This window comes from Pteropus alecto, unplaced genomic scaffold, assembly GCF_000325575.1.
Source record: "Pteropus alecto unplaced genomic scaffold, ASM32557v1 scaffold152, whole genome shotgun sequence".
Lineage (NCBI taxonomy): Eukaryota > Metazoa > Chordata > Mammalia > Chiroptera > Pteropodidae > Pteropus > Pteropus alecto.
In genome coordinates this window covers 1,675,681-1,703,467 of record NW_006432227.1, presented here as the reverse complement: position 1 = coordinate 1,703,467, position 27,787 = coordinate 1,675,681, and the positions used below count along the sequence as shown (strand labels likewise).

Here is a 27,787-nt window from a genome sequence, read left to right as displayed (position 1 = left end):
CCAGGAGCTTGTAGTCCAGCAGGGGAAGATGGGTGGGACAAGAGACAGTAACAATACATACGGTGTGACCAGTGTGTCAGGAAAGAGGCCCAAGGATGTACTTAACCTAAATTTAAGTCCAAGGAAAGGCTCACAGGAGACAGTACCTGAGCCGAGGCCCCCAAAATGAGTAAGAGATAATGAGCAAGGAGGTGGCTTATTGCAGGCCACCTGGAGGTAAGAGAATGTAGAATGTGTTCAAATACCTGCAAATTGTTCTGTAAGGCTGGAATGTAGTGTGATGGGGTAGGGGCCAGCAGAAGAGACAGATGTCTGGTCATGAAGGAATTTCATGCCATGATAAGAAATGTGGCCTTATTGGTTACAACAAATAACCAGTCTTAGCTACTTTAAACAATGTCTCTTACCTAGCCAAGTTGACATATAATTAACTATCACAACTACCCAAAATAACTTGAGAACTGGTACTGTTGAAATAATTATTATGGAGGGTAGAGTGGGGGAGAGAAACCCTGTAATATATATTTCCCATAAATTTTTAACCTCAATCTAAAATCAAGCCTTTAGATCTAATACAGAGGATAAAGGAAAAAAGTAAACAATACCACAAGAAAGCAAAGCATCATCACACCCAGAATGTGGGAAAGTCCATGGAACAGAGGACTGGATTTCTTCAACTAGTTAGGAAAAACAGGGAAGTAGAGGAATGTTCTAGATTAAAAGTGACTTAAGAGACATAAACACCAAAAGCAATGTATGGCTCCTGTTTGATCTTTACTTGGACAAACTTAGCAGTGTATCTGAAAACGGACTGGTCATTAGAAGTTATTTAAGGAGTTTTGGATAATTTTGTTAGGTATCATAATATTGGAGTTAAAAAATTAAAATGTTTGCCCTGAAGAAAGGCTTTTTGTCATGGGAAACAAAGCCAACAGCCAGAAGGACTGACATCATCTCTCAAGGTTTGACCTCCTCTGACTCCCGCCCTTCCTTCAGAAGGAATGAGTCACTCCCTCTCTCACCCTCCATGTGGCACCCGATGTACATGGGTGTATGTATTTCCTTTTCTAAATAGTGAGCTCCTTGCCCAGGATATAGCAGATACTACAAGTACTAATAAATCTTAGAATAATTCTCTCCAAACCCCTAATTCCTAAGTAAGAACTTGCTTTTATTTCATGTGTCATATTTTAACAGCAGCTCTCAACTAGCAGTTCTCAACCAGGGTTGATTTTGCCCCCAGGGGACATTTGGCAATGTCTGGAGACACTTTCAGTTGTCACAACTGGGGGAAGGGATGCAACTGGTTTGGTGGGTAGAGGATAGGAATGCAACTAAACATCTCACAATGACAAGCCCCTCTCGCCTCCGACAAAGAATGATCTGGTCCAAAATGCCAATGTTGCTGAGTGGAGACACCTTGCCCTGCTTCATGTCTTGTAGGTTCCACTTTCTATGTATCTTTCAAATCTGTTCCATCCCAGCACCCCACTCGCAATTCCTTAATTCAGGCCTTCGTCGCACCCCCTAAGGAACATCACAATAGGCTCCTAATCCATATTCTTGCCATCTAATCCTGTTTCTACTTTGGAAGGAAATGATGGCCTCCCCCATCTTGAGAGCTCCTTTCTCATTTTCAAGGTTTGGTTAACTCAAGTATTAACTACTCTGCGAAGCCTTGTCTGGCCTATGCTCCCTTCCTCCCCACCCATCCAGCACCCTGCTTTAGTTTGGGCCATCATTTACATCCCCATGTTTTACTTCCTTGTCTAGTGTGTGTATTCCTGCACTTGTACAGAAGCTCACCTCCCCAAGCGTAGGGAGTGTTGTTTTGTTCACTGCTATAGCCCCAGAGCCTAGAACAGTGCCTAATACATAGTAGGCATTCACTATATATTTGCTAAAATAATAAAAACACATTCATTAAGAACAAAATAAGTTCTGCCTTTATTAATAAGACCAGTGATGTTGCTTGAAATAATGCTTTTTAAAAAATGTCATATCTTTTAATGGAATGTTAGCCCTTTGTTGTAAAGACCACTATGAACTGATGAAAGCTATGAAGCTTCTCTTCCAGCTTCCCACCCTCTCCCAAAACCCAAACATAAGCATAAAATTGAATACAATTTCAGGAGGTTCTGAAACTTCCCTGAAGTAGGCTACAAATCAATGTCTACTAATCCCAGGATGAGAGACTGATTTTAAAGAGTCATCTGTCTTAGAATCGTGATTTCTCCCCTATTCTAATGATTCAAAGAATATATGTGACTCAAATATCACTTTTCTTTCCCTCTGTCATTAGCCAGTTAAATGTTAAAGAGATTCCGTCTACAAAGGATTCACTGCTTAGAGAGGGGTAAGTTCAATATTTGCAGCTGAGAACTTGATAAACATCCGGATGAAAGCTGAAAAATCTAGCTAGTAATCCAGATATTTCAAAAAGTATAGATGTTAGCAGAGAATAGGCCGAATATCTAAAAAGTGAATTTTTCACTTGTCGGTTGAAAGTCTGGAGTCACAATCTCAGAAGAAGATAGAACAACAGGATCTATTTCACAAAGAATGAACTTTTTAAATTTTATTGTTTAAAGAAAAAAAAAAATAAAGGAATATATACATCCACTAAAGTGAAGTTTTCCATTAAATAGAAATAAAATATTTGGTAGTAAAGACCATTGAGCTAAAAACAGAATATCAGATCAGTAAAACAACGAGAGCGATTTGACTTTGTGTTTTATTTCAACGGGCACACTTCATTCATTGTCTGTAGGAAAACTAGGCTAGGTCTCAATGGGCAACAGTCACAGTTATTAAGCAAGTAAATATGCCACCACTTCCGTGTCCTCCTTTATTTCTTTATGTCTTCAGTCTCATCTGGCTCTTTCTCTTGATGCTCTCTTTCCCACCTCATTTCTTTTAACTCTTGTCTGTATTTCCGTTCAATGAACCGCTTCTGATGGGCCATCTGGGGAAAGTTATCTGACACGAGGAGATATATTTTATACTTAATAAAGGATAGCCACTAGTGCAATGAATGATGCAAATTAAACATATACACATGCAAACATATATTCATATGAAATATATATAGTTGTATTTTATAAGGCAAGAGAAAAAAATTGTTCATTTGCTTCCCTTATTCTTTTATCCTTCAGAAACACATTGGAAGTCTGGATCAGCATCCGATTCTAGGTTTCAATATATGCTGTCGCCTTGGGTATAAAAAGCACTAAGACATACTGGAATATTAAAACATAGACATGTAGCTTCAGAATGATTCCAGGTAAGTGTTTAAACATAGTTCTCCTAGCAAGAAGTGATTTTCAGGGAGAGAGCAAAGGATACAGCAAAATGGAGTTGTATATTTTCGCAAAGCTCAAACCAAAAATGTCAAACAAATAATGATATCATCATACTGTTATTCACCAAGAATTAAAGCTTCTGAAAAGTGCAAAAACGGATCAGACAAAAAGAGGTCACATTCTAAGTCACTGTTGCTTATCATTCTATTTTTAAAGTTTACCACGAAAAGGCCAAAACTATATCAGCAACAACAACTCAAGTAGAGCACTTTTATTTGGTTAAAGGAGAAACGTCGCTCAGTGGCATAGTTTAAGCTACATTTAGTTTGATATTTGACCCTGAGCAAAAGTACTGGCACAGTGGAAATCTTGATAGAGATTTTAAAATTTACAATTCATTTGTGGTCTACAATGAGTGTAGCAATGGAATAAGAAATCGAGTATGGAAAGAGAAATAGTAATTTTACACATTTAGTTAGGAAACACTACTCAACAGCAAATGTCACAATGTAAGCATAAATGAGAGCAACACAAGTTATCCAGTCACACAGGAAAAATGGCACTGGTCTGCCAAGCCTGAAAAGGGACTGTTACGTACAAGAGGTAGTACTTGGTATTTAAAAATATGAGGAATTTGAGATGTGGGAGAACATAGCATGCCTGGGGAAAAGTGATTTTGTGTGTTAAGGCTGAAGCATAGTAAAAGTGGATATAAACATGCAGCACATGCCCACCATCCCCCTCTCTCTCGTATACGGCATCCCATCCTCGCCCCAGATGAGAAGGGATGGGAAAGGGTGCTCAGAAAAGCATCTGAAAGGCTGGTGTGAATCAATAAAGACCTTGTATATCTGAAAGTCAGTGACCGATTTTAAACAAAAGAGGATTATCATAATGGCATCTGTGTTTTAGAAATAAAACGGTAATAAAGTCTTATTCCCCAAATGATAGTAAACTGATTCCTTTTGTATTGTATAAAACACAGGTTTCAAGTATCATAAGTACTTTTTAAAAAGTAAATCAGACAATCCTAAAAAGGTAGCTATAAAGCAAGTTTCTACAGATGAACCCTATCTTCCTCAGTAAATTCTACTGTAAAACGTAATCTGCATTTTTTAAAAATAAATCCCACCACTCAGATCTAATCATTGATAAATCTTTAGAATATATCTTTATAGCCCTTTTCCTATGAAGTAGTTATACTTCACACATATATATACAATGTAAATGTGTATATACATTACATAGACACACAAACACTTAAGATCATTCTGCCCTCCCTCCCTTATACTGCGAGAGTACAGTATAGGTACATTTTATGGGTTCACTTCTTTTCCACTTGTTTTAGTATAAGCATATTCCTATATCATTCACCTTCAAAAATATTATTTTAATGGCTGCAAAATATTACAACATTTGGATAAAGCAAGGGTTGGTAAACTATTGCCTATAGGCCAAATACAGCCCTCCACCTGTTTTGGTAAATATGGTATTATCAGAACACAGACACCCACTCATTTGCATACCATCCGGCCTGTGAGCTACAATGGCAGAGCTGAGTAACTATGACAGACACTATATGGCCTATGAAGCCTATTTACTATCTGGACATTTACAGAAAATGTTTGCCAACCCCTAGAATATGCCATAATTTTTGAAACATTTCCCTACTATTAAACATGCAGTTTGGTTTATATATTTCTTTTTTGGCTATTATAAATCAAGTTGTCTCAAATATCGCAGTATGTGAACTTTAGTTCATAACTATTTCCTTAGGGTTGACTCCTAGACATGAAATCTCTGGATCAGGGGTGTGAACTCCTTTAATGATCTGACGCGTGTGGCCAAAGTGCTTTCTAGCCATTTAAACAATTCACTCTTACTAGTACGTACACGGGAGTCAGCTCAGAATAGGCCCTCTCCAGTACTGTTTTATCATTGAAAGCAAACAAAAACCTCTAAAGATAATCTTTAACAATCTTATAGTGGAAAATGGAATCTCACTTTTATTTCAATATGTGATTGTGCATTTATATATATAACAGATGAAAAAGTTCCCCAACTGTCAAGTGAAAAATCTCAGTGACGATTCCATGGACACTGGACGCTGATTACACTAGCTTCTGCCCCCAATGACTCCTCTTCCCCCTGCCCCCGCCCAGGAAGCTACGGTCTGCTGATTTCCACCTGGCTCTTGGCCCTCGTGCCTTTCCTGGAATCTCTCCCACCGCTGAGAATCCTGGGCCTCTTCAATTTTGGCTTCCAGGACTTTGCTGGTAGTTGAAGCATAATCAAATTGCTTTGTCATGTTTTGCCCACAGGTTCTGTTGTGCAGCACAATATACTTCAGAAGAAAAATTCCTTGCACTTAAGACTTCAATTTACAAAAGACTACACAGTTCCCTACATGGTCAATTATGTAACTGAAGTTTCTTCAGCCCAGTCATCCACTCTTGGGATTCTATCCCACAGAACTAAAAGCACCAACATATAGACATTTATTGTTAACAGTGATAAAAAAATTAGAAGCAAAGTGTCCACCTACAATAATAATTTAAAAAAAAAAAAAAAGCCAAATAAAATGCAGCACATGCACAGCATGAAGTATTACACAGCCTTTAAGAAAGAATGAATTGAAGCCAATGTGTGACCTGCAAGGCTGCCTGTAATAAGTAAGAAAAGATGAGCAAGGAAAGAAAGATTCACAGAAGTATGTAAATATCATCATCCCATTTTAATGAAACAATGGCCAAAAGCTAAAAAGAAAAAAACCTTCGCATGTGTAAGATTTTTAGAAACTGATGGAATGTATTTTTAGAAATGTATGGAAACAAAAACACGAGGTTGTTCACATGGGTCACCTGGCTAAGAGTGCGACTCCATGCAAAAAAAAAAAAAAATGAACATCAAAAAGCATTCAGGAATACTCTTTAAAAAAATTAGAAGCCCATTTTATACATATCTCACTTTCTACTACACTCTGTGTGAAGAATTATGAAGAAAAGAAGATCACATTTTATCGGTACTTACCATTTTTCTATTTTCCATTTTCTCTCCATAAAACACTCATTACATTATGAACATATAATTATAGAAAAAGAGATAGGCTTACATTTTTCAAGTGCATCCATTGCTGCTCCCATTTCCGCTTGCTGAATACTATTAAATAAAACAAAGGTAAGGTACACTTTAAAGAATTTTTTCAAAAACAAATGGTATTGCTACAAATTATTCAGGCTGATTTTCATGTTTGGTACATAAAATTTTATCTGATTACTTCTACTGTCACATACTGAATTGCACAGATAGGAATATATACAAGGGCATGCAGAAATGTCATTTATTTACACAAAGCCTGTTTAAGTTATTCGTTCACACTTATAATGCCACAATAACTTTCATTTATATTACATTTGAAGTATTTCTTACTTAAATTTGAACATCCTCATGTAAAGTTTAAAGAGGCAAAGAGTAAAAAATATATGTATAGACAGACTTCCAATCATTTCTCAGTGCAAGACATAGATTAGAGGATTCAAAGAAATGTAATAATATACATAATTCCTTTTTCCTGAAGATGTTAGCATTTCCACAAAGCTCAAGTAAGTAGCAATAAAAGATCAAATATCTAATGGCTATGTCATGCACAATGTGTTTCATAACATGCCTTCAGCAACGTCAGGTACTCTGCTGAGTAACTAAAACTGGACAGATCTTGCCCGTGCACCAGGTAACAGGCTTCCCCAAGGTAGCCAAAGCCCCTTATGCAATGGCATTCTCACTATCCAAGGCTGATTCTCAAGTTTGGGGCTGGGCTTGGTGTGGACATCAATCCTTGGGATTCATTTTGCTATTACCCTCGAATATTCTACACTCTAAATTTAAAAAGACAGCCTGTGGAGTTTGGAAAAACCAAGTAGAGACTTCTCAGACACACGAGATGTTCATCTGAAGAAATTAAAAATATCTTCTCATACCTTGGTCCTTTCCCACAGCCTATTCTTTCTCCCTTGAAGTAAACGGCCACCGTGTAAGTTCTAGCATGGGATGGCCCCACCGTCTGCAGAGTCCTGAGAGGGAAAGGGAAGAAGATTAATTATGCTAAAGTGTTACTTAGTTATAATTGCTAATACATAACTCCAAGAAAAACCATCTACTTATTGCTTAGACAGAGGAAGTTAAAAATAGCAAGAAAATTAAAGGAAGGTTTGATTTGCTAACCTCACAAATATAGAGAACTTTTGAAATAGAAAAATTTTAAATTCTAACACTGGATTTATATATTTTCCCCCAAAGTATTATAAATAGTATCTGCAGTCTAACAGTAAAGTGTTCAAATACTTTTAAACAATTTCAAAGTGTGCATATTGAACAAACTTTTAGCAGTGAAAAGTTAACTATTTCAGTCTATTCATTGTTTTTCAGTGCTAATCACAGCTAAAAACAATATATATTTGAGTAATACATCGCAAGCCACATCCGAATGGTTTCACATCCTTCATGGAGTCTTTCTAATGTGTTATCTTATCTGAGAGATCATGAAATGTATTTAATTTCTGAAACACCTGAGATCATTTCTACACAAAACTGCCGAAAAACAAAACTCCAGGTACCCTAGATTTTAATGATGTAGTGAAGATTTCAAATGCAGTAATACCGATAACTTTGTGGAAAAGGGAAATTAAAAGTAGCCAACAAAGATAAAAGAATGAACATGGTAATCTTGAGAAAACTATGCAAAATAACTCCTGCATCTTGATGAAAAAGAACAAGCTCATCGTGTACTTTTATTTGGGAAATTTATGAGGAGGGAACGGAGTCATTTCCTTTGTGTTTATATTCTTCGTAGGATAAAAGGCATGGATAGCTTCTTGAAGGTAGCACTTACCATAGTAATCATGTCTGCGTTATGAGAAGTTGGCTGTCCTCATTTTATTTACTGAACCTTAATTATCACTTTGATGAGGAAACATTTTGAGCCTTTCATGTAATACAGTTGGGATATTTGTTATGCTTATTAGCCACATATTAAAGTACTATTTCTAAATATTTGGGTTTTCTTCCCTAATAAAGGAAACATTGTTCAGCAGTGACAGCTTCTTGGGACAGTTTACAGCAGCTTGCTGTGGGATAACATAACCTTCTCTTGGCCTCAGTTTTTCTCTCAGGGAAAAAATCTATATTGTATTGTGACTAAATAAAAACATAAAAAAGGATTTAAAATTCTTGGCTGCCACTCTGGTGTTTTCCTTGAGTACGCTGAAGTCTGAAAAAATCCACGTGAGGAGGGCTTTTATTCTCTGTGAAACACACGCACAAATGTGTGTGCTTGCAGCCTTGAGTACACAGACAAGGAGTAAACCAGTATTAAAACTAGATTTTTAAGCATCCTTAAAAACACTATCCAGATAATACCTTGGGAGGCAACCCACCTATTTTGATAATTCTTCCTTTCTGTAATTCCTCTTTGAAACCACCTTCTGAATCAACAACATATGAGAGTCTCAAGATAATTACTCTACTTCAGAGTCAAACCTCCTGTCTTCATCAAAGCTGGTGGTATGTGTGTGGTGACCTGCATTCCTTGTGAATGATTTTTGGCTACCACTCAAAGAATATTCGAAAGTACTCGGTGGCTTTTAATACACATTCTGAGAAGAAAAGTTCCAAATGTTTGAATAATACAGCAGCAGTGAAGACCTGCCCGGCTTCTTACACTAAGAGCCTGAGAGAGAGAGAGCATATCTCTCAGGGAGTAGAGACAGAGGCTGACAGGGATTCAAAAAGGGGTGGAGAGAGACACCCAAGCACAATTACAAATCAAGCACACACAATCTTCTAATCTAGATGCACAGCAGAGGTTATGAAAAATGAGAACACAAATATAAAAATGTATATAAAAACTATTCATTTGAATTGTTCTTATGTTGGTCTCCTAATCTTAATATGTCTTCCTCACAGGGAGTAGTTCACAGGGCATTTTAGAGGTGGGAGAAAGCCTAGATAATCAAAAGTGACCCACTTACTTACAGCTAAACCTGAGAGACGTATGCAGTTTCAGTGCTGGGCAGAGTCAGATTTAAGAGGTCTGAGGAGGGGTGCGGAGAAGGGGTTAGGGGTGGCACCACGGAACACAGGGCCTTGGTCACGATGATCCCACAGTGATTAGTTTTCCCTCCAGGTTCCCGGGGCATCAACTCTAAGCTCATCAGATCCAATGGCGTGTGGGCAGCGAGTACTCACTTGTACAGAGGAATGTCTGGTTCTTTTCCTTCTGTCCTGAGCGTCAAGCAACACTGCTGAAGCTGAGATTTGGGATCATTCCAATCCTGATTCAAAATGAACTCCTGTAGCAAGTACCCAAAAAGCATTTAGTAATGGGTTCTGGGATCACCAAGCATAAAGCATATAACCAACTTAAAATTTATATAAGCTTACTTTTAACCGTGGAAAGAAACAAACATTCATGAACGTATGAACATATTCCAAATCCTTATCAATGTACAGTGCTGCAATAAATGCTGAAAAAGAGAACATTTAAAAATAAACCACAATGCATCACCATTTACCAGAAAGAGTAAGAGACCTAGACTTTTAAGGAAAGTTTGAATAAGGTTTTATCCTCCAGGCTCTCTTTATTCTTTACTTTTTAACATTACCATTTCATCTTTAAACAAGAGCTACTCTTTACCACTAATATTAGAAGCAGCAATATAGATGTGTGATTAAGATGCAAAACCACAGAGTACAAAGACCAAATTACATACATTTGGCTGTGGGCTAAATGAATAGTTAAAATGATACACAGATTGCTATTGTATAGCAGAGGAAGAATGACTGGGAATGCAACAACAATGTTAACATCAAATAAGTCAAAATAAAACTTGAAAATCAGGTATGATACCAGAATGAGTACATCCTAAGGCCTGCCATTCTCAACATCAATCTTGAGATCGCCCATCTACAAGGGTCTGTGTTATATTTCATGAACAGAAATGGGACAATTTATAGATTCAATATGCCCAGAGAAAAACGTAATACTGGGCTGAATGACAATGTGACAATATATCCAACTTCGCATTAATAAGTAGTAATTCCAAAGACAACTTCATTAAAAGGTACCTTAACCAAGTAAACAAACAGCAAGTTTTTAAAAGAAGGAATAAAAATAGCTCCCACTGAGCTAAAAAAAATGCCAGTGAGACCAATCACTCAACTTCATTTTTTAATAATTTTACTCTTTAAGTTACTTTTCTTAATTGAAAAGAAAAAGTTCTCTTAGGTCCCATAATCAGATTGCCTTTGCACTTTGTAAATGAGCTGGTTTTGCATGGTAGACTTTAATATTTGTATATAATTCCAATTGTCAAAAATACCCTAACATTAAAAGGTTTCAAGGCCCAGTAGATGGCCCACTTATTCTGCTACTGTTTCACACAAGGGGATGTGATGGCTGAGCATTAGGATGGAGGGGTGCGGAGAAGGGGTTAGGGGTGGCACCATGGAACACAGACTGAACATAAAATTCATTATCCACGTGTCTTAATTCCACATTATTCTCCCTCAAACAAGCTTTAGAGGAAAGCATAAATAAAAATTAATAGAGAAAAGAGGCTTCTTTAGTCAGAACACATTAATATTGAGAAGGATAAACGTTGGTCCATTTGACTTAAACTTTGAATCTGCAGGTTAGGAGGAAGCTTCATGTCGTAGGACTCACATTCCAAGAGGTCAGCCAAGGTCTTGGTCCTCAGGGCCACGGGCCTCTTGGTCTTGTCGTTGGTGATGGCGTACTCCTGCATGCCCAGCTCCTCCGCCACCTTGGCCTGAGTTCTGTTATTCACCAAAGAACTTCGCAACAACTGGCCAAAAGGAATTGAGGCACTTTTAGAAACCATTTCACTTCTGGTCTCTCTTTCTCCTGTGTTGGGGCCAACTGGCCTGAGATCATCTCACTGATAAGGACACCAAGGTAAATGATGGCTTAAGTCCTCAATCACTACACCCAAGCAGCAGTGACAAACTCTATACGTTTCTAGCTTCTCTTTAATAACTTACTCTGCTCCTGGATTTTATCACCTAACTGACATTTAAATACGTTCATTTGGTTGTTTAGTAGCAGTGATCAGTGTTGCAGAGGATGCTATGATTAACGGTCAGAGCCTCCATTAAGTCTAATGCTATTAAATGAAGAAGCATTAAATGTTTTTTTTAAATCAACTGTATTGAAGTATAATTTACATACAATAAAATGCACCCATTTTAAGTACAGTTAGATGAGTTTTGACAACCTTCTACATTTCCATCACACCAAACAAGTTCCCTGTGCCCCTATGCAATCAATAAAAACAATTCACTTCCCATCAGGCGAACTCAGCCTGTTTTCTGTCATTGTACTTTAGTTTTAAAGGAGCACTTTTTAAAAGTCTAGATAAGCTTTAGGTTACACTGGCATTGCTGCTAATTTTGATATTATAGGATTTGGGAAAGTGATATTTTAGTAAATATTTATTTAAAACAAATTATTTACTACATTTTCACTTTTATTATTTTGACTATTTCTACAATATATCCTGAGTCATAGTTTTTTCAAACTGAGACCCTTTATCTTTAATCAAATGAAAATATAATTTTCATATTTCAATTTCAGGAATTCCAAACAAAAAATTTCTACTAGGAATTTTAGTAAGCTAAGAGTCATCCAAATACTATCCGAGCAGTAACATGACACAGCACATAAAAATTATGCAACCAGCTCACAGAAGAGGTTCCTGGTTTAGGATTTAACACTCACTCACCACTCAAGAGAGGAGGCCAGGAGGGAGGCCAGGGAAGAGGGAAGATACAAAGAAAAAATGCTCACCAAACAAAGGCTGAAAATAATTGCCCCCAATCTCTAAGATTTGGGAAAATAATATACCCACAACTAGAACTTTCTTATAACAGATGTAACAAAATCTCCGTCTATGACAACAATTCCTCGCTGCTAAGGAATATCCACCCCTGACACCCGGGCGAGGGAGCAGGAATCATGCTGGTTCCGTTCCACATCACACTCTGCTTATTAGATGCGAGTTTTATGCTCTGTGGCTCCTGTGTCAACTGAGCTTATGAAAATCAAGATTTATTCTCAATGCCTGAGATTGCATCCTTGACAATAGATAAATAAGAAACAATATGTTCTTAATTTATCTGACAATGATTCATGAAGGAGAATTACAACTTGATCTTCATAAGCCACGCTTGCTGTTGAGTTACCGACTATTATTCTTTGCTTGTCTTTGCTTCCTTCTCCCATTTCCCCTTAACTCTAATTTCTCTTCAATATAGTGTTTCATTAAAATTAATATCCACAGAGAAGCTCAAAATTAAAAAGACCTAGCGAATAATACCCAACCAATAGGGAGCCCAACAGCCTAATATCTTGTAATTACAAAATAATTAAGCTGGACGGGAGCTATCTTTTTTGGTTTGGATTTCCAATGGGAGGAAAATGGTTCTCAAAGTAGAGGCCATGGGGATAAGAGGGTTCTCTCAACATATGCTTTGGGTAAGAGGAGAAAACGCTAATATTTTTAGGCTGCACATACAAAGATTTTCATGCCTCAGAATCAACAAGCCTGATGTGCACGTGAGTGCACACAAGCCACAATACGTCACTGGTCACCAGGCCCCAGGTGCCACCTTTCAGGGTCAAGGTCCTCCACTCGGTGTTGTACAGTAATGCTGCCTGACAGGGAAGGAGAAAAGCAGTGAATATGGGAACAGAAATGCTTCCAGTATTCTTTAAATGTGCCCTGACGGGTCTTAAAGAAGAAGGGTGGCCAGCAGAAAGTGAGATCTTTATGTTCTTCCCAAAACTCAGAGCCCGAACCAAATGTCAGTGGGAAAGAAGGAAGTTATAAATCATTAGAGTCAGTTTAAATTCAGAAGATGAGATGAAAAGAAGTAAGACCTTGCTCTTTACCTAAACAAGAAAGTCCGAATGGCAGTTTCTTTCAATGGAAACCTCCCTCCTCGGCCTCTGCTGAACTCTGCTACAATAAGCGGGATCAACAGGGGGTCACAAGGCGGAAAACCACCTTAAGTTTCGCAGGCAGGTCAGTGTGACAGCTTTGGAGGCCAATTCTCAGCCAGGCCCTGTGCTGATAGCTGAAGATCCCAAAATGATCAACACCCCACTGCTGCCCTCCTGGGGCTGCTAAGATCTAGAGGAAGCAACACACAAACTGGCCACTGTAACACCCTGTGGTAGCCGCCGCTGATGGCACGGAGGCACGGTGCGTGCAGGTGCTCCTCTATCCCAGCCTTCTAAAAAGGCCGCCTGGAAGACCTGACTCCTGAGTAAAAATGCTCCAGAGGCTCACTGACCTAGCTGTTATAAAGTGCTATAAGGCACTTTAGAGATGTGGTACTCAAACCTCTTCCAAGAACAAAGGAATGTGAATTTCTGGAGATGCAACCCAGACATGTGCATTTTTTAAAAAATCATGTAGGTAGACTCTGGTAAACAGAGTCGGAACTGAAAAAGAATGAGTCTGCCAGTGAGAGAAGGGTGAGTGCTATGGTCTGGATGTTTGTGTCCCCTCAAAATTCAAATGTTGAAATCCTAACTCCTAAAGATGATGGTATTAGGAGGTAGGGCCTTTGGGAGGTGATTAGGTCATGAGGGTGGAGTCCTCATGAATGGGATTGATGCCCTTACAAAAAAAAACCCAGAGAGATCTCAAGCCCCTTCCACCGTGTGAGGGTACAATGACAAGTCTGCACTCAAAAGAGTGCCTCACCTAACCATGCTGCACTGCGATCTTGGACTTCCAGCCTCCAGAACTGTGAGCAATAAATTTCTGCTGCTCATAAGCCACCCAGTCTGTGGTATTTTGTTATAGCAGCCTGAACAGACTAACACAGTGAGAAAGGGTTTTCCAGGAAGAGGGAACAGCTCTGGCAGAAGCAAGGGGCCATGACACAACAAGGTGATTATTACTGAGTGGAACTGGAGAAGTCACGCTCAGTGGGGAAGAGCTGATGCAGATGGGGCTGGCTGGCCTATGGGCAGAGACAGTCTTTCAGGTGATATAGTGGCAAAGTAAGTTTTTGATTTTAGAAAGATCATTTTGGTGGATGAATGTGAATGGAACATGACACGAGGCTGAACAGCTTACAGATGTTGATGCTATAAATTCTATTTTACGAAGAAGAAATAACCTACTTTTTATTTTTTAGTAGTCTAGAAAACAAACATGAAGTACCCGTTGGGCATGAAATAGTTATTAGACTGTTTGGCAGACAATGCCTTATGTTGGATACATGGTAAAAAGCAGAAGATTTTTGTGTCACGCTGCCTGGGTTTAAACTGTGGCCTTACCACTTTCTGGCTAAGCGACCCTGTGTAAGTTACTAAATCTCTCTAAGGCTGTTTCCTCATCTATAAAATGGAAAACATAGTTCCTACCTCAGAGGGTAGTAATGAGAATTAGAGTGAATGAATATACAATCTAAGTACAATGAGTGGGACATAATACACACATAAGAAACATTTGCTGCTGTTGGTATCCACAATGGCTTCATCTCTAGGCAGGATACGCTTGCTCTTCGGTTATACGGAAAAGTTTAGAGAAAGTTCTAGGAATTCCTCTGGATTTACCCTCAATGCAGAATGTCCGTACAGCTGTCCACTCACTGTCCTCAAAGTTTTCCATTTTACCAATGGAAAGGTTCTTAACTTTCTTTTTAATCCTCCCCCACCCCAAAAAAAATTCATTTGAAATCGCAAGAAAAAGTGGAGAACGCTGGAGCTGGAGCTCTCTGGAAAGCTGAGAAGAGAGAGGGCTGCTGAGGCCCTGACGCAATGGCAGGGCCCCGGATAAATGCCGCAAATCGCAAATTCCGACTTTGAGAATCCAGGATGTTTTCTATTATCTCTGCACAGTAGTCTTTCAAAATCAGTTAAAACTTAAATTTTAATAAGAAAAAGGTTTATAGTTTTTTTTTTTTTAAAGAAACTTTAATGTTTTTTTTTAAAAGATTAGCAATCTTCCTTCAACTACTTTCTTTACTCTCAATTCTAAAGAGAAAAGCACAGCTGTGGGACACGAGCTACCAAAGAGGGCCACCTAGTGTGAAATAAGTAGACTGTGATTATTATCTAGAGGACTTTAATATAAGAACATGGGATGAAAGCAGAATGTATTATTAAAAGTGACAGTGATGTGCCGCACAGGTCTATTATACCAAGAATGGTAGCCAGATGGTCTCCATTTCCCACGGTAACTAAAGAAAAGGTACACAAATGCTAGCGGGCAGAATGCAGGTCAGATACGAAGAACCAAATGATACCAGTGACGGAGAAATTTTCAACCAGGAGACTGTGAAATCTGTCCTGTCAAGGAGATCTTATAAATAAGATGTCATTTATCTGAATGATTTATGCTTAGTGCTGTCCGGAGGCATCGGGAAGGGATTAGATCATTGGTTCTCAAACTTTATATCTGTAATCCTTGCTTTCTTATTAAACCAAAACATTCCTCTAAAAATGAAAACTTCTGTAAGTTCATTTTGCACCATTGAATAGTGCCTTGCACATAGTAGTTATGGGATTACCTACTATTTTTGGCTCAGTAGCTTATAGTAAAGGCTGAGAGAAAAGAATGAAATAGAGAAAACTCGAAAGTATGGCAGGGCAGGTCTTCCGGTCTGAGTATACGCTCCTTGACCTCTCACTATCTGCCCTGACTCTACTGGGTAGGTTTTCCCCCAAAACTGTGGAACAGAACCTCTTCCTTCTACATCCCAATTCAAACTTCGTCCTCCTAGGACAATTATATAAGCCTGACATTCTTTCCAAACTAGGCCTTTTTGAATACCCAACTTACAGAACACATTATGCTTTTCCCCATCATCATTCAAAACTGGAAAACCACAAATTCATTTGTTCAACTGTCCTTATTCTCCATAAAATCAGCGTGTATGGGAATGGCTCAAAGCTAACTAATGCCTCCCAATGTGAAGTACTGTAGTTGTATCATCTTTAATTACAATAATGAATAATTGGCCACTACTCCGCAACAAATGCAACTGGAATAAGTAATCCTCCACAAATTTTAAAGTAATTTTAATCTTTAGACATTCATAAATAAGTTTTCAGTTTCTTTCCTTATACATAAAACAAAGTGCCACTTCCCTCCAGTGGAACTTCCACTTTCCTTTCTGTACGACTTAGCTGCCTGAAAAACTCTCATTCCTTTACTGATCAAATATGTACTGAGAGCCTACCATATGCCAGGCATATAGTAATAAAAACATGTTCCCAAAGAAACAACTTCCAGGTTTGTGGGATAGGCAAACTGAAATACGTACTAGGAAGGAAAAGAACATGAAATCTTGACTGGGGGGCCACCAGAGCAAGTCTCCCTTGCATCCAGAAGTCACGTCAGAACTGACATCTAATGAAAAGGTAGGAGATACTGGGCAAATGAGAACATGGAAATAGAATGGACTCCAGGTAGAAGAACAGCCTGTGCAAAGCCCGATGACAGCAGGGGGCTTGGAGGAACAGCAGCCCAGTGCAGAGGTGCAGAGTGAAAAGAAGAATATGTGCCATGAGGACAGGCAGGTGGACAGGCCAGATCACCCAATGCCTGGCTTGTTCTTTAGTCACTATCCAAAGAACATCTGAAGAGCATTAGACTGGGCTATAACCACCATTCGTTCATTCAAAGCATATTTGCTGAGCACGGATATATATGCCAGGGACTCTCCGAGAACCCAGGAAATCAAGAATGAAGAAAACAGACAATAGCCCTTGCCCTCATGAAGTTTCCACTCTGATGAGAGAAGACAGACAGTAAACAGGTAAAATATATAGCACGTGCTAAGGAGAAAAAGAAAGGATAAGATGGAGGTGAGGCGCCAGGCTGGGTGAGGGGAACTAGGGTCAAAGGGAAGAGGTCACTATTTAAGGAGGGTAGGGTAAAGAAGGCCTCGCTGATAAGATGGCATTTGAAGAGAGACCTGAAGAAGGTGAGGGATTGGGCCATAGCATGTGTAAAGGCCCCGATGCAAAGGGGTGCTCAGCTTCCTCAGGAATCACACAGAGGCCAATGAGAAGAGTCTAGGAGACACAGAGTCAGAGACAGCAGCAGGAAAGCAGGTCACACAGGGTCTTAGAGGTAAGTACATCGTCTTTCACCCTTGGAACGGGAAATCTTTGGAAGGTTTTACACAGAGAAGGTCTGTAATTTGACTTCCCTTTAAAAATGATTTCTCTAGGTACTAAACACAGACTGAGGAATGGGGGCATGAACCAGTTGGGAGGCTATAGCTGTAATTTAGGGGAAAGAAGACAGGGGCCCAGACCAGGGTTATAACAGTAGAGCTGGTATAAAGTGGTCACATTTTGGGCAAACTTTTAAGGTAAAATCAACAGGATATGCTAACGGCTGAGAGGTATAGCAGGAGAGAAAGAGTTAAGGATAACGCCAAGATTTTTAGCCTGAGCAACCAGAAGAATGCAATGATCCTTATTGATATGGAGAGCATCTAGAGAAAAGGTTTTGGGATGAAAATCAGTCTTGTTTTGGACATGTTATATTTGAGAAGCCTAATAGAAATCCAACTAGGGATTCCAGTATATCTGTATATCTAGATATTCAAGTATCTCTATAGGTTATATTAGATATATGAGTCTGGAGTTAGTGGCAGAAGTAAAGGCTGAGACATAAATCAGGAAATAGCATACAGACGTATTCAAAGCCATGAGAGGAAGTCAGCAGAAAAAAGGAGAGGTCTGAGAACTGGGACATTCCAATATTGAGAGGTCAGGGAGACGAAGAGGAACAACCAAAGTGCATTAAAGATGAATGGCTACTGTGGTCACAGGAGATTTGTTGTAAAAAGACTCCACTGGCTGTAGCATGAAAAACAGACTGGAAAGGAACAAGAGTTTACACGAAAGACCAGGGTAGGAAGCTGTGAACCTGGTGAACAGGCCTGGGACCTGGGCCTCCTGAAGGATTTCCGCCCAAGACAATGTCCATCGTGGGAGAGTATAAAACTGCCCACGAGAAGGGCAAAGGCCAGCTTTTCAAATAGCAGCCTGCATCTCAGTGGGGAACCTGAGCATGCTGCATTGTTCTGTATAAACACGACCTTAAGATTCCTAACTTTTACATTTTCATAAATGTCACCCCTCCTGACTGGGTCTCTTGTCAATCATATCCTGTAACATATTGACAGCCCTGCAGATACTACTAAAGCGGTCCAGGTGACAGAAGTTGGTAGAAAGGATTTGGGTGATCAGGACGAGGTAGTTACTGAAGGAGTCCTATTGTCAGCATTTGTGAATGGTTCTAGAATACAGGTAGGGAAGGGAGGTAGAGGGAGGAATCAAAGAGGACTCCTAGGTTTCTGGCTTGCCACATTGGATGGGTGATGCTGCCATTCAATTACTCAGGGAATACTGGAAGAGAACCCAGGTAGGAGATTATGAGTTCAATCTTAAACCCTCATACGCTGCTGGTGGGACTGCAAATTGGTACAGCCACTATGGAAAACAGTATGGAGGTTCCTCAAAAAACTAAGAATTGATCTACCGTATGATCCAGTAATCCCTCTACTGGGTATTTACCCCCAAAGACTTGAAAACCCATATCCGAAAATATATTTGCACATCGATGTTCATAGCAGCATTATTCACAGTGGCCAGGACATGGAAGCAACCGGAGTGAGAAGCTGTGGTACATATATGCAATGGAATGTTACTCAACCATAAAAAGAGATGATATACTGCCATTTTGCAACAACATGGATGGACCTCAAGATAATCATGCTAAGCGAAACAAGCCAGATTGAAAAAGTTGAAAATCACATGATATCACTTATTTGTGGGATATAAACCTAAAAGTAACAAATGAACAGGACAAACAGAGACCCAGGGACATGGACAATGGACTAGTGGTTACCAGAGGGTAGGGGGTGGGGGAAGAAGGAAGACGTAGACAAGGGAAAGGGGTCAAATATAGGGGGGTCGGGGAAGGGTGAAGTGGGTAAAGGGGATCAAATATATGTTAGCTGAAGAAAACTGGACTCTGGATGGTAATCACACAACGGAATATATAGATGTCAAATTATAATTTACAAATTACCCGAAAATTATATAATTGTATTAACTAATGTTACCCCAATAAACTTAAAACAAAAGGGGAGAGGACAAAATTGAGTTCAGTCTTAGACAATGTAGAGATGCTGTGAAGGCAGCTGGGACTGGAGCTCAGAAAAGAAATGGTACCAGAAAGGTCCATTTGGAAGTCATTTGCCTATTGTGTGAAACTGGTAACATACATAGGAATGACTGCCACGGAAAGGCTCTAGAAAGAAGAGAAAATGGCCGAGGAGTGAGCTTTTTAGACACCGGAATATTAATTGGCTGTATAGAAGAGATGGGCTTGCAAAGGAAGCTAAGAAAGAGCAGTTAAAGAGGGGAGAAGGAAACCAATGCGAGACTGTTCAGAGGAGGGAGGGAGCAACATGTCGATGCTGATGAGAGCTAAGACTTTCTAAAATATGTATTTAACTGATGACAGATCGCCCTTGTTTTGCCAGCAGATCAGTTTGTCCAATTAATTTCTACCAAAGCTTTCTGTGAATACAGTTAATAAAATCATCATATCCTAATTTTATCATTTAACATCTAATAAGCTATTCGAAATTGTCTATTTTTAAGACAGCAAGGCTGATAAACACATTTTGGATAAAACTACAGTTATGGCACTGAAGTGATTTTGAAGAGAACACAAAACTGGAGTCCCTATCACAGCCCTGGTTTTACCTTTATCTAGACCTTGGACAGGACTTCCCGAGTTTTGGTTTTATTATCTGGGGTGGGGAGATGTACGTAGTGACTAAGATGGGAAGCAATGAACTTCCTTATCTATAACATCCCATCTTCACAAAATCCTAGAGTTCACAATTAATTTTGTGGGAACACAGGGTTAAATGTGTGTATTTAAGTCACACATTTCCAACAGTGGCCTCTATATGGCAATAAAATGAATTACTACACCTCAAGCCGTCTGGTTTCATTTGGGCACTTCTCAGACCAACCACATACTCTGACAGCTATGAAGTCTATTCTCTAATAAATACTGAACGATCATTTATTGATTCCCTAATGTAGAGCAAAATACCAGACAGTTTATTTCTGGTATATGCTTATATGTTCTTAAGAATTACATGTTACCTAAAGAGGAAAACACTTTTTGTCCATCCAAAAGCAGCTAACTTTAAATATTAATTACTCTGTTAATCTTAACTTCAATTTAGAATAAGAGTACAGCTGATTTCCCATAATGCTACATAGGGCACAACAGGAGCACAAGATTCATCGAGCAAGTGAATGCAAGGACCATATTTTGTTGGGCTTAGAAATTCTGCTGAAAAATTATGTCTAAACATAGCCAAGTCACCATATTCTTCCTAATTCTAATATTTGTTTCTCATATAAACTATTTCCAGGGTTCACAGTTGCAGAGATAAGATCCAATTCTATTCAAAGCAAAACATGCATAAAATTTGTACAGATGCAAAGTATTAAAAACTTATTATTTGCTTCAAGCATAATAAAGAAGAAAGTGTGCACTAACAAAATATCTTATAATGTACTACTACAGTGGTCCTCCCATGTCTACGGGGATACTTTCCAAGATCCCCAGTGGATCCCTCAAACCAGGAAAACACTACCGAACTACACACGCGCGCGCACACACACAGACACACACACACACACACAAAAACATACACACATTTTTTCCTATACATACATACCTATGGTAAAATTTAATTGATAATTAGGCACAATAAGAGGTTAATAATAATATCTAATAATAAAATAAAAGTTATAGACTATAATAAAAGTTATATAAATGTGCTTTCTCTCTCATATTATCTATTGTTCTCACCTTTTCACTTAAAGGAAGCATTTTATGGCTTCCTCTGGCATATGTGAATTGCTAGTATCACAACTCTTGAGCTCTAGGGACATCATTAAGTAAAATAAGGGTAACTTGAACACAAGCACTGCAATACCATGGCAGTCAATCTACTAAGTGACTAACAGGCCGGCAGCATATGCATTGTGGACATGCTGGACAAAGAGATGACTCACATCTGGATGAGATGAAGTGAAACAGCACAAGATTTTGTCATGCTACTCAAAACCGTGCACCGTTTAAAACTTATTTTAATTCTGAAATTTTCCATTTAATATTTTCAGACTGAGGTTGACCTCAGGTAACTTAAACCGCAGAATGCAAAATCACAGAATGGTGGGACTTCGGTACTTTTCTTTGCCCAATAAAGCATCTGTTTTCTCAATGCCCAGTTCTAGAGGGAGTTCTTAAAGGTTATTCCCTGTGCCTCAAGAGATCATGACTGGCTTCCAGATATGTTTTGTTCACCATTCCAGTTATATTATTGATCAGTTTCACAGAATAAAAACAGTACACAGCAAATAAAAAGCTCAAAAAAGTTTTAAAAATGGGAAAAAAGTGAGAGCAATGGGGGCTGTTTTACTTTGTCCATAAATCAAACCTTGTTTCTTTAAGTCCCTTTCAACTCTCACATAGTCTAGCTAAACTACTGAGTTCCTACTGCCTCTCTAGCTTCTAATTTTTCATGCTGTGCTCTTATTCCGGCAGTTTCGATGTGCAGAATACCTTCGCATAGAAATCCCTTCCGTCTAACTCCCAGAGGCCAAATCCCATCTATCTTTAAAGGCTTAAAACATCATCACATCCATGAAGCTTTCTTGGAACTCCACATGTAAAAGAAATCTTATCTCTTCAGCACAATGAGCCGTTATCTATCCCTCTTTATATTTTAACATGGTTCTCCCTTGTATTTAGTTATATTACTGACATACTTTTTACAGTGTACACGTATGTACATACACACACACACTGTAGGTAGGTAAGTAGGTAGGCAGGCAGGAAGACAGGCAGACAGAGAGAAGTTGTAGTTATTTACTTACATTTTTAACTTCTAATAGTTTTTTCCCCCCATAAAATTTGTCTCTCTTCATTCCAACAAGATTACTAATTATATTGTTATAATAAAGATTTTTACAAAAATTTTGTCCTATTGACAGAAACGCCAAATCAGACCATCTTTCTTGAGTTCTTAGACAATTTTGCTTTAAATTCTATATGGAGAAACTTCTAATAGTTTTTAAACTCCTTAGGTGTCAACTACTATTTGAAGCCTAGCCCGATCTTGCACAGAATAGATAATCATTAAATGAAAAAGTATAAAATGAGTTCTTATCATATATTGCTTTGTATATACTATACATAATGAAATGAATAAAACCATATGATATGGATGCTAAAATCGCCAAGAATTAAGTCATAAATTTCATAAAGAGATATTTCGTTCTTCTAATCTTCACTCTCTATTATACAGTAATCTTATTGGAGGGAATGATTTAACGCAAACTCACAGTTAAGTGTCCTTCATGATGATCTGGGAAATGAATGAATAAGTACTCTGTGGCTACCAGTTGCATTATGGAGTCACCTAGGAATTCCATCCTCTGGTTGTGGCCTCTGAAAAATGAAACATCAATGTAAAGAGGTCAATTTACAGATTAAAAAAAAAAAAAAAGAATTTTTTAAAGGTATGATTTTAAAAGGCAATATGTTCATCTTGCTTTAAAGCACAAAACATTTAAATAAGATTCCCTAAGGCCCCTCAATTGAAAAGAGATGAGTCAATATAAGTTGAATTTCAAAAAATAGTAAAAATGAGTATTATCTAAGGATTAAACAACTGCTAAAATAAAGACTGGAAAACAGTGCCTGATGAGAAGCTGAGGAGTATCAATTGAAAGATATAGTACAGACGACATCTTGCATCTGTAACAACAATCTTGCATAGACAATCTCATTACAGACAAAACAAAGCAAAAAGGTTTAAACTTTCTCTTTGCTCGATCTTTACCTCTGTATAGAAATATATACTCCATTATTCAAATCTGGAATCCAGGTTAAGAACAAGGCTCTTTAAAGAAAGTTGTTAAATATTTGATTTGGGGGAGGGGGAGCCAAAAACTAAATAAAAAACAACATGCAAAAGAATAACATTTTGGTTATTTTCTTATCGTATTAGCTCATCTTCAAATCATTCATCCAGAGCAGGGGCTGGAAGGTTAAATTCAGCCCATGGCCTGTTTTTATAAACACAGTTTAACTGGGACCCAGCCATGTTCATTTATATTTTTCCTATGGCTGCTTTTATGCTACTATGGCAGAACTGAATCATAACAAAGAGACCACATGGCCTATAAAGCCTAAAATATTTAATATCTGTCCCTTTACAGAAAAAAGTTTTATTTCCTTCACACTTCTCTTATACTTTATAAAGAAATTAGAGGCACAACAATGAGACCAAAAATATTAGTTTGGAGCATATCTCCTGGTCCACACCAGTGTCTGGCTACTCATCCATCTCATGATTTCCTAGAAATATGTTTGAAATCCCAATTCCTTTGAAGGGCACGCAGCAAAGGTATGGGACTGCCTGTCTAAATAGTCACAATGGGACTGCATGAGTAAGTCTAACTCACAGGGTCAGATGGTTAAATCCCACAGTTCTCAACGTGAATGCTCTTGCCAGAAGTCGAACATGAGTAAAAATTACTCCGATTGCTTCTTCAAACTCCGTAAGTTTCTGTAGAACTGGAGAAGTCTCAATAAGTTGTCTATCAGTATTTGGCTCTTGTAGCTATAGGAAAAAAATAAATAAATAAAATTACGTGCAGTTTTGGGTAACAAGAGTAATTATCAATTCTAAGATAGTGTTTTGTAAATTCCTTCTCCAATGGGTAGAAATTTCTGAAATGCAAATAAAACATCCCTTTCTCATCCCTTAGAAGGGCAAACAAACCTAATATTTAAAAAGGGTTCAAATAATATTTTCCAATCTTCTATCAAATTTCAAGGCCAAGTACTGTACACAGATTGTTCTAATCCCAAGTATTATACTAACTCTCCAAGGAAGAGGCAAGCTGAAAAACTGCTGGTAGAGGAATGTATATATCTATCTAGTAACGCAGTGGTTTTCAAACTTTAGCATTCATCGGAACCCTTGCAGAGCTTGTTACCTGTGCACAGCCAGGCCTTACACCAAAGTTTCTGAATCAGCATGTCTGGAGTAAGGACTGAGAACTAGCCTTTCTGATAAGCTACCAGGTGATGGGCATGCAGCTGTCTGGGGACTGCCATTTGAGAACCACTGCATTAGTGTAACTTGCCCACTATGTGTCTTCCAGGGACCAATCTATTTTAGCAAATGAGCATCATTAAAACTGGATTCAGGTTATAGTGGAGATTATTATACCACTAGGTAGGTGCTCCACATAACAATGAGACTTTAACAACTAGCAGAGAACAAATATGAAAAGTGTAATTATTTTTATTTTTTTTCCCCTCATTAATCCCCACCCCCTCCCCCAACTTCCACCTCTGACCTATGGATGTTGCCATTTCCCCTTAAGAATTGGATCTCTGAAGGCAGAGCATCTCCTCCCACATGCTCAGGGTGCACCCAGGGCCTGGCACACCCGGGGTATGGTCCATGGCTCCACCTGGGGCGTGAACCCAGGACCTTCTGCACGTAAAACAGACATGCTAACCACTACACCATGGAGCCACCCAAAAAGTGTAATTAAGATGAACATTTTCAACAACTTTGCGCAATTTCATATTAATAATATATCTATAAGGTACTTTGAATTAATGCCATTTATTACTGTAAAGCCTCTCATAAGAGGTCAGTCACTAGTGATTATTATTATATAAATACACGTAAATGTATATCTACAAAGTAAACAATAGTAAAAGTTTTTAAACCAACTAGGGGAAAAGATGTCATATGTAGATCTTTTAAATTCCGAAATCCTGAGTAAAAAGTTATCACACTAAACTAAAATTTTAATTTATAATATGTTTTATGCAATCTGAAGCAAAGCCATCAATTTCTAAGATCCAAATTAGGTTACAATTTATCAATGTTAATTTAGTATTTGTTCTACTTTGTAATAAGCCCACACTTGTTCCATATTATTTTCTCTATAACAGCAGGTACATAGATATATGCCGAGTCAACACAGGCTTTGAATATCACATTTTAGGAGACGAGGAGGGACCAACCCACAGCCACACACATAGGTCTTCCTGCCTTGTAAGGGAAGACATGTCTCAGGGCTTCCCTAACCCATCCCAGACCACAAAAATGCAACGTATAAGATCATCGTACTATCTGTTCCAAAGTTTTCCAGTTCTGACATCTAGCTTAAAGTCAAAATGTCAGTGAAGGGAAACTAAGAACAAAAGCAGGAGCGGGTAAAAAGGCAAACTAAAGTCACATGAACACCCAGTTATAACGCTGGCTGCAGATCAGAGGTCACACTTACCTGGAGAGGGTGGAGAGGATAATTGAGCCATACTTCTCGCAGGTCCTGGAAAATGGAGTGATGTCTTTAATGCTCAAGGGAGCCACTTAACACACTCTAGAGTACTAAATAAAATGCCATTATGTGAAATGCTGAACTATTTCAGATGCTGACTCCACTTATTGCAAATTCAATAGTGCTAGCAAACTAATTTTTTTTAAGTGTACTCACCACTCAAACTGCCTATAGTGACTGTAATTAGCCTATTAAGCTGGGGAGGAAAAGAACCACCCCCAGCCCCAGGAGTCAAAGACACCTTTTAAAACTAAGTTACAGATTTGCTTAATCTAATATGAAAGATTAAGCTCCCGTTTTAATCATATTTTTCAGTTTCCCATTCCCCAGAAATGTGCATCAGCTGTGCCTTTTGTAATTAAAACTCATCTCAAATGTCCTTTATTTTAGGTACTCATTCATTACCATATGAGCTGTTTTAAGATGGAGTGGAAAACATCTCATATCTAGTTCCTAAACTCTTAGATCTATAAGACCACCCTTTTACTGTGGGTCACTACAAATGTTTACTTGAAATATGGGAATAAGTGAATTTTATGAAGAAACCCAGTACATCATTTTATCCACTGAGTTAAATCTAGAGGCAGTTATAATTAGAACCTTCTCAGTTCTAAGAGAAAGTTCTAAGTTTCAGAGTCTCTTTGTGGCCTTGATGTTTTTAAAAAGAGGGGACAATATTTTTCTAATTTGGGGTGGGGAGAAGTATAGAAAAAATTATTACCACTTGTGACACAGATGATGACAAAGTGAAATAAAATACCTGATATTTTTGTAAAACTTGCATCTTATTAATAAAATACACTTAGGGTTTTGGGGTTTTTTTGCCAATATTTTTAAAAATGCTTAAATATCAAACTGTTCTTTTAAGGCATTTTAAAGGACTTCTATTAACCAGTTCAATAACTTTTCCCTTAAATTCTCTGTGGCATGAATTACACTGAATGTCACTCCCTTCTTGCAACTTTCTCCAGTTCTCTCAGTGCTTTTTTAACTCCTCCTACACCCAAATGAACATTTACCAGACTTCAGCCTCTCACCTGACCTACTCTTACCTGCTCCTCGGGAGAGCTCCCCCGTTCCCACTACTTTAACTATAACCTCAGTTTAGATGACGCATTCAGCTCTGCTGTAGTTTTGACCTCTCATCTAAGCTACAAGTTCATAACTCTATGTGCCTTAATGAGTATCTTTTACCTCACACCCGAATAATAACTTTTCATCTTTAACCTTAAACTAAGGAGTATGGTGTTAGGCGGGCTCAGGAGTCAGGCAGCCTGGGTTTAATCCTGCTTCCATGCTGGCAAGTTACATAACCTCACTCAGCCTCCATTTCCTTGAGCATTAAGATAAAGATAACTATGCTACCTACTGCAAAGTGTTCTCTGATGCCTCAACGAGCAATGCATTCAAAGCACGAAACCCAGTGTTGGTACATAGAAAATGCTACTATCAATAATGATGATATTAACAGTAATGATAAACAGCTATCTCTTCTAACCAACTCCAATCTCCAAAGCTCAAAATTCTTAGGGACTTCTTGATTCATCTTTTTCCTTGCCCCTGTGTTTTACATTCAAAAATGCTGCGATTTCTCCTTTGATGTCTGTTCCCACCCATCTTGGTGTTAACAGCATTAATAACGCCTCACAACTATTTCAACTGCCTCCATTTCCTTTAATCTACCCTGTATACAAAGGTAAGGTTCTGCGGCACTTTGGTGTCCAAGAAAAATTCCTGGAAAAGATCTAGACTGGAATTCCAGTTCTACCTTTTACTGGCTTAAGCACCTTAGGCAAAGCCTCTACCTTCAGTTTGCTCTTCTGGAAAATGATCATTGACTATTGGGACATTTGCTTGTACATCAAGTTTGTACTGAATACCTGTTATGTATGAGCTTACTAAGATGAATAAGACACTATCTCTCTCCTCAAAGAAGCCTAGTGGAGAAGAATAAGTAAAAGGT

At 38.4% G+C, this 27,787-nt stretch overlaps 1 protein-coding gene across 4 annotated transcripts in view; it reads right to left on the bottom strand.

Annotated features, from left to right (window-relative positions):
* Window positions 1–2,563: 2,563 nt before the first annotated feature.
* The window catches only part of DROSHA (drosha ribonuclease III), a 107,433-nt gene continuing 82,209 nt past the window's right edge, over window positions 2,564–27,787 (bottom strand). For 2 of the 4 annotated variants that reach the window (XM_006907114.3, XM_015585733.2), the window contains exons 26-34: window positions 25,771–25,815; window positions 23,923–24,080; window positions 22,798–22,903; window positions 11,023–11,164; window positions 9,741–9,823; window positions 9,546–9,649; window positions 7,280–7,372; window positions 6,415–6,461; window positions 2,566–2,979 (exon numbers count right to left, since the gene is read on the bottom strand). In XM_006907114.3, coding sequence (XP_006907176.1) covers window positions 2,849–2,979; window positions 6,415–6,461; window positions 7,280–7,372; window positions 9,546–9,649; window positions 9,741–9,823; window positions 11,023–11,164; window positions 22,798–22,903; window positions 23,923–24,080; window positions 25,771–25,815 — 909 coding nt within the window. In that variant the 3' untranslated portion in view covers window positions 2,566–2,848. Of the gene's footprint in view, window positions 2,980–6,414; window positions 6,462–7,279; window positions 7,373–9,545; window positions 9,650–9,740; window positions 9,824–11,022; window positions 11,165–22,797; window positions 22,904–23,922; window positions 24,081–25,770; window positions 25,816–27,787 lie in introns of all 4 variants that reach the window. The other 2 variants (XM_006907113.3, XM_015585734.2) reach the window with 2 other exon arrangements.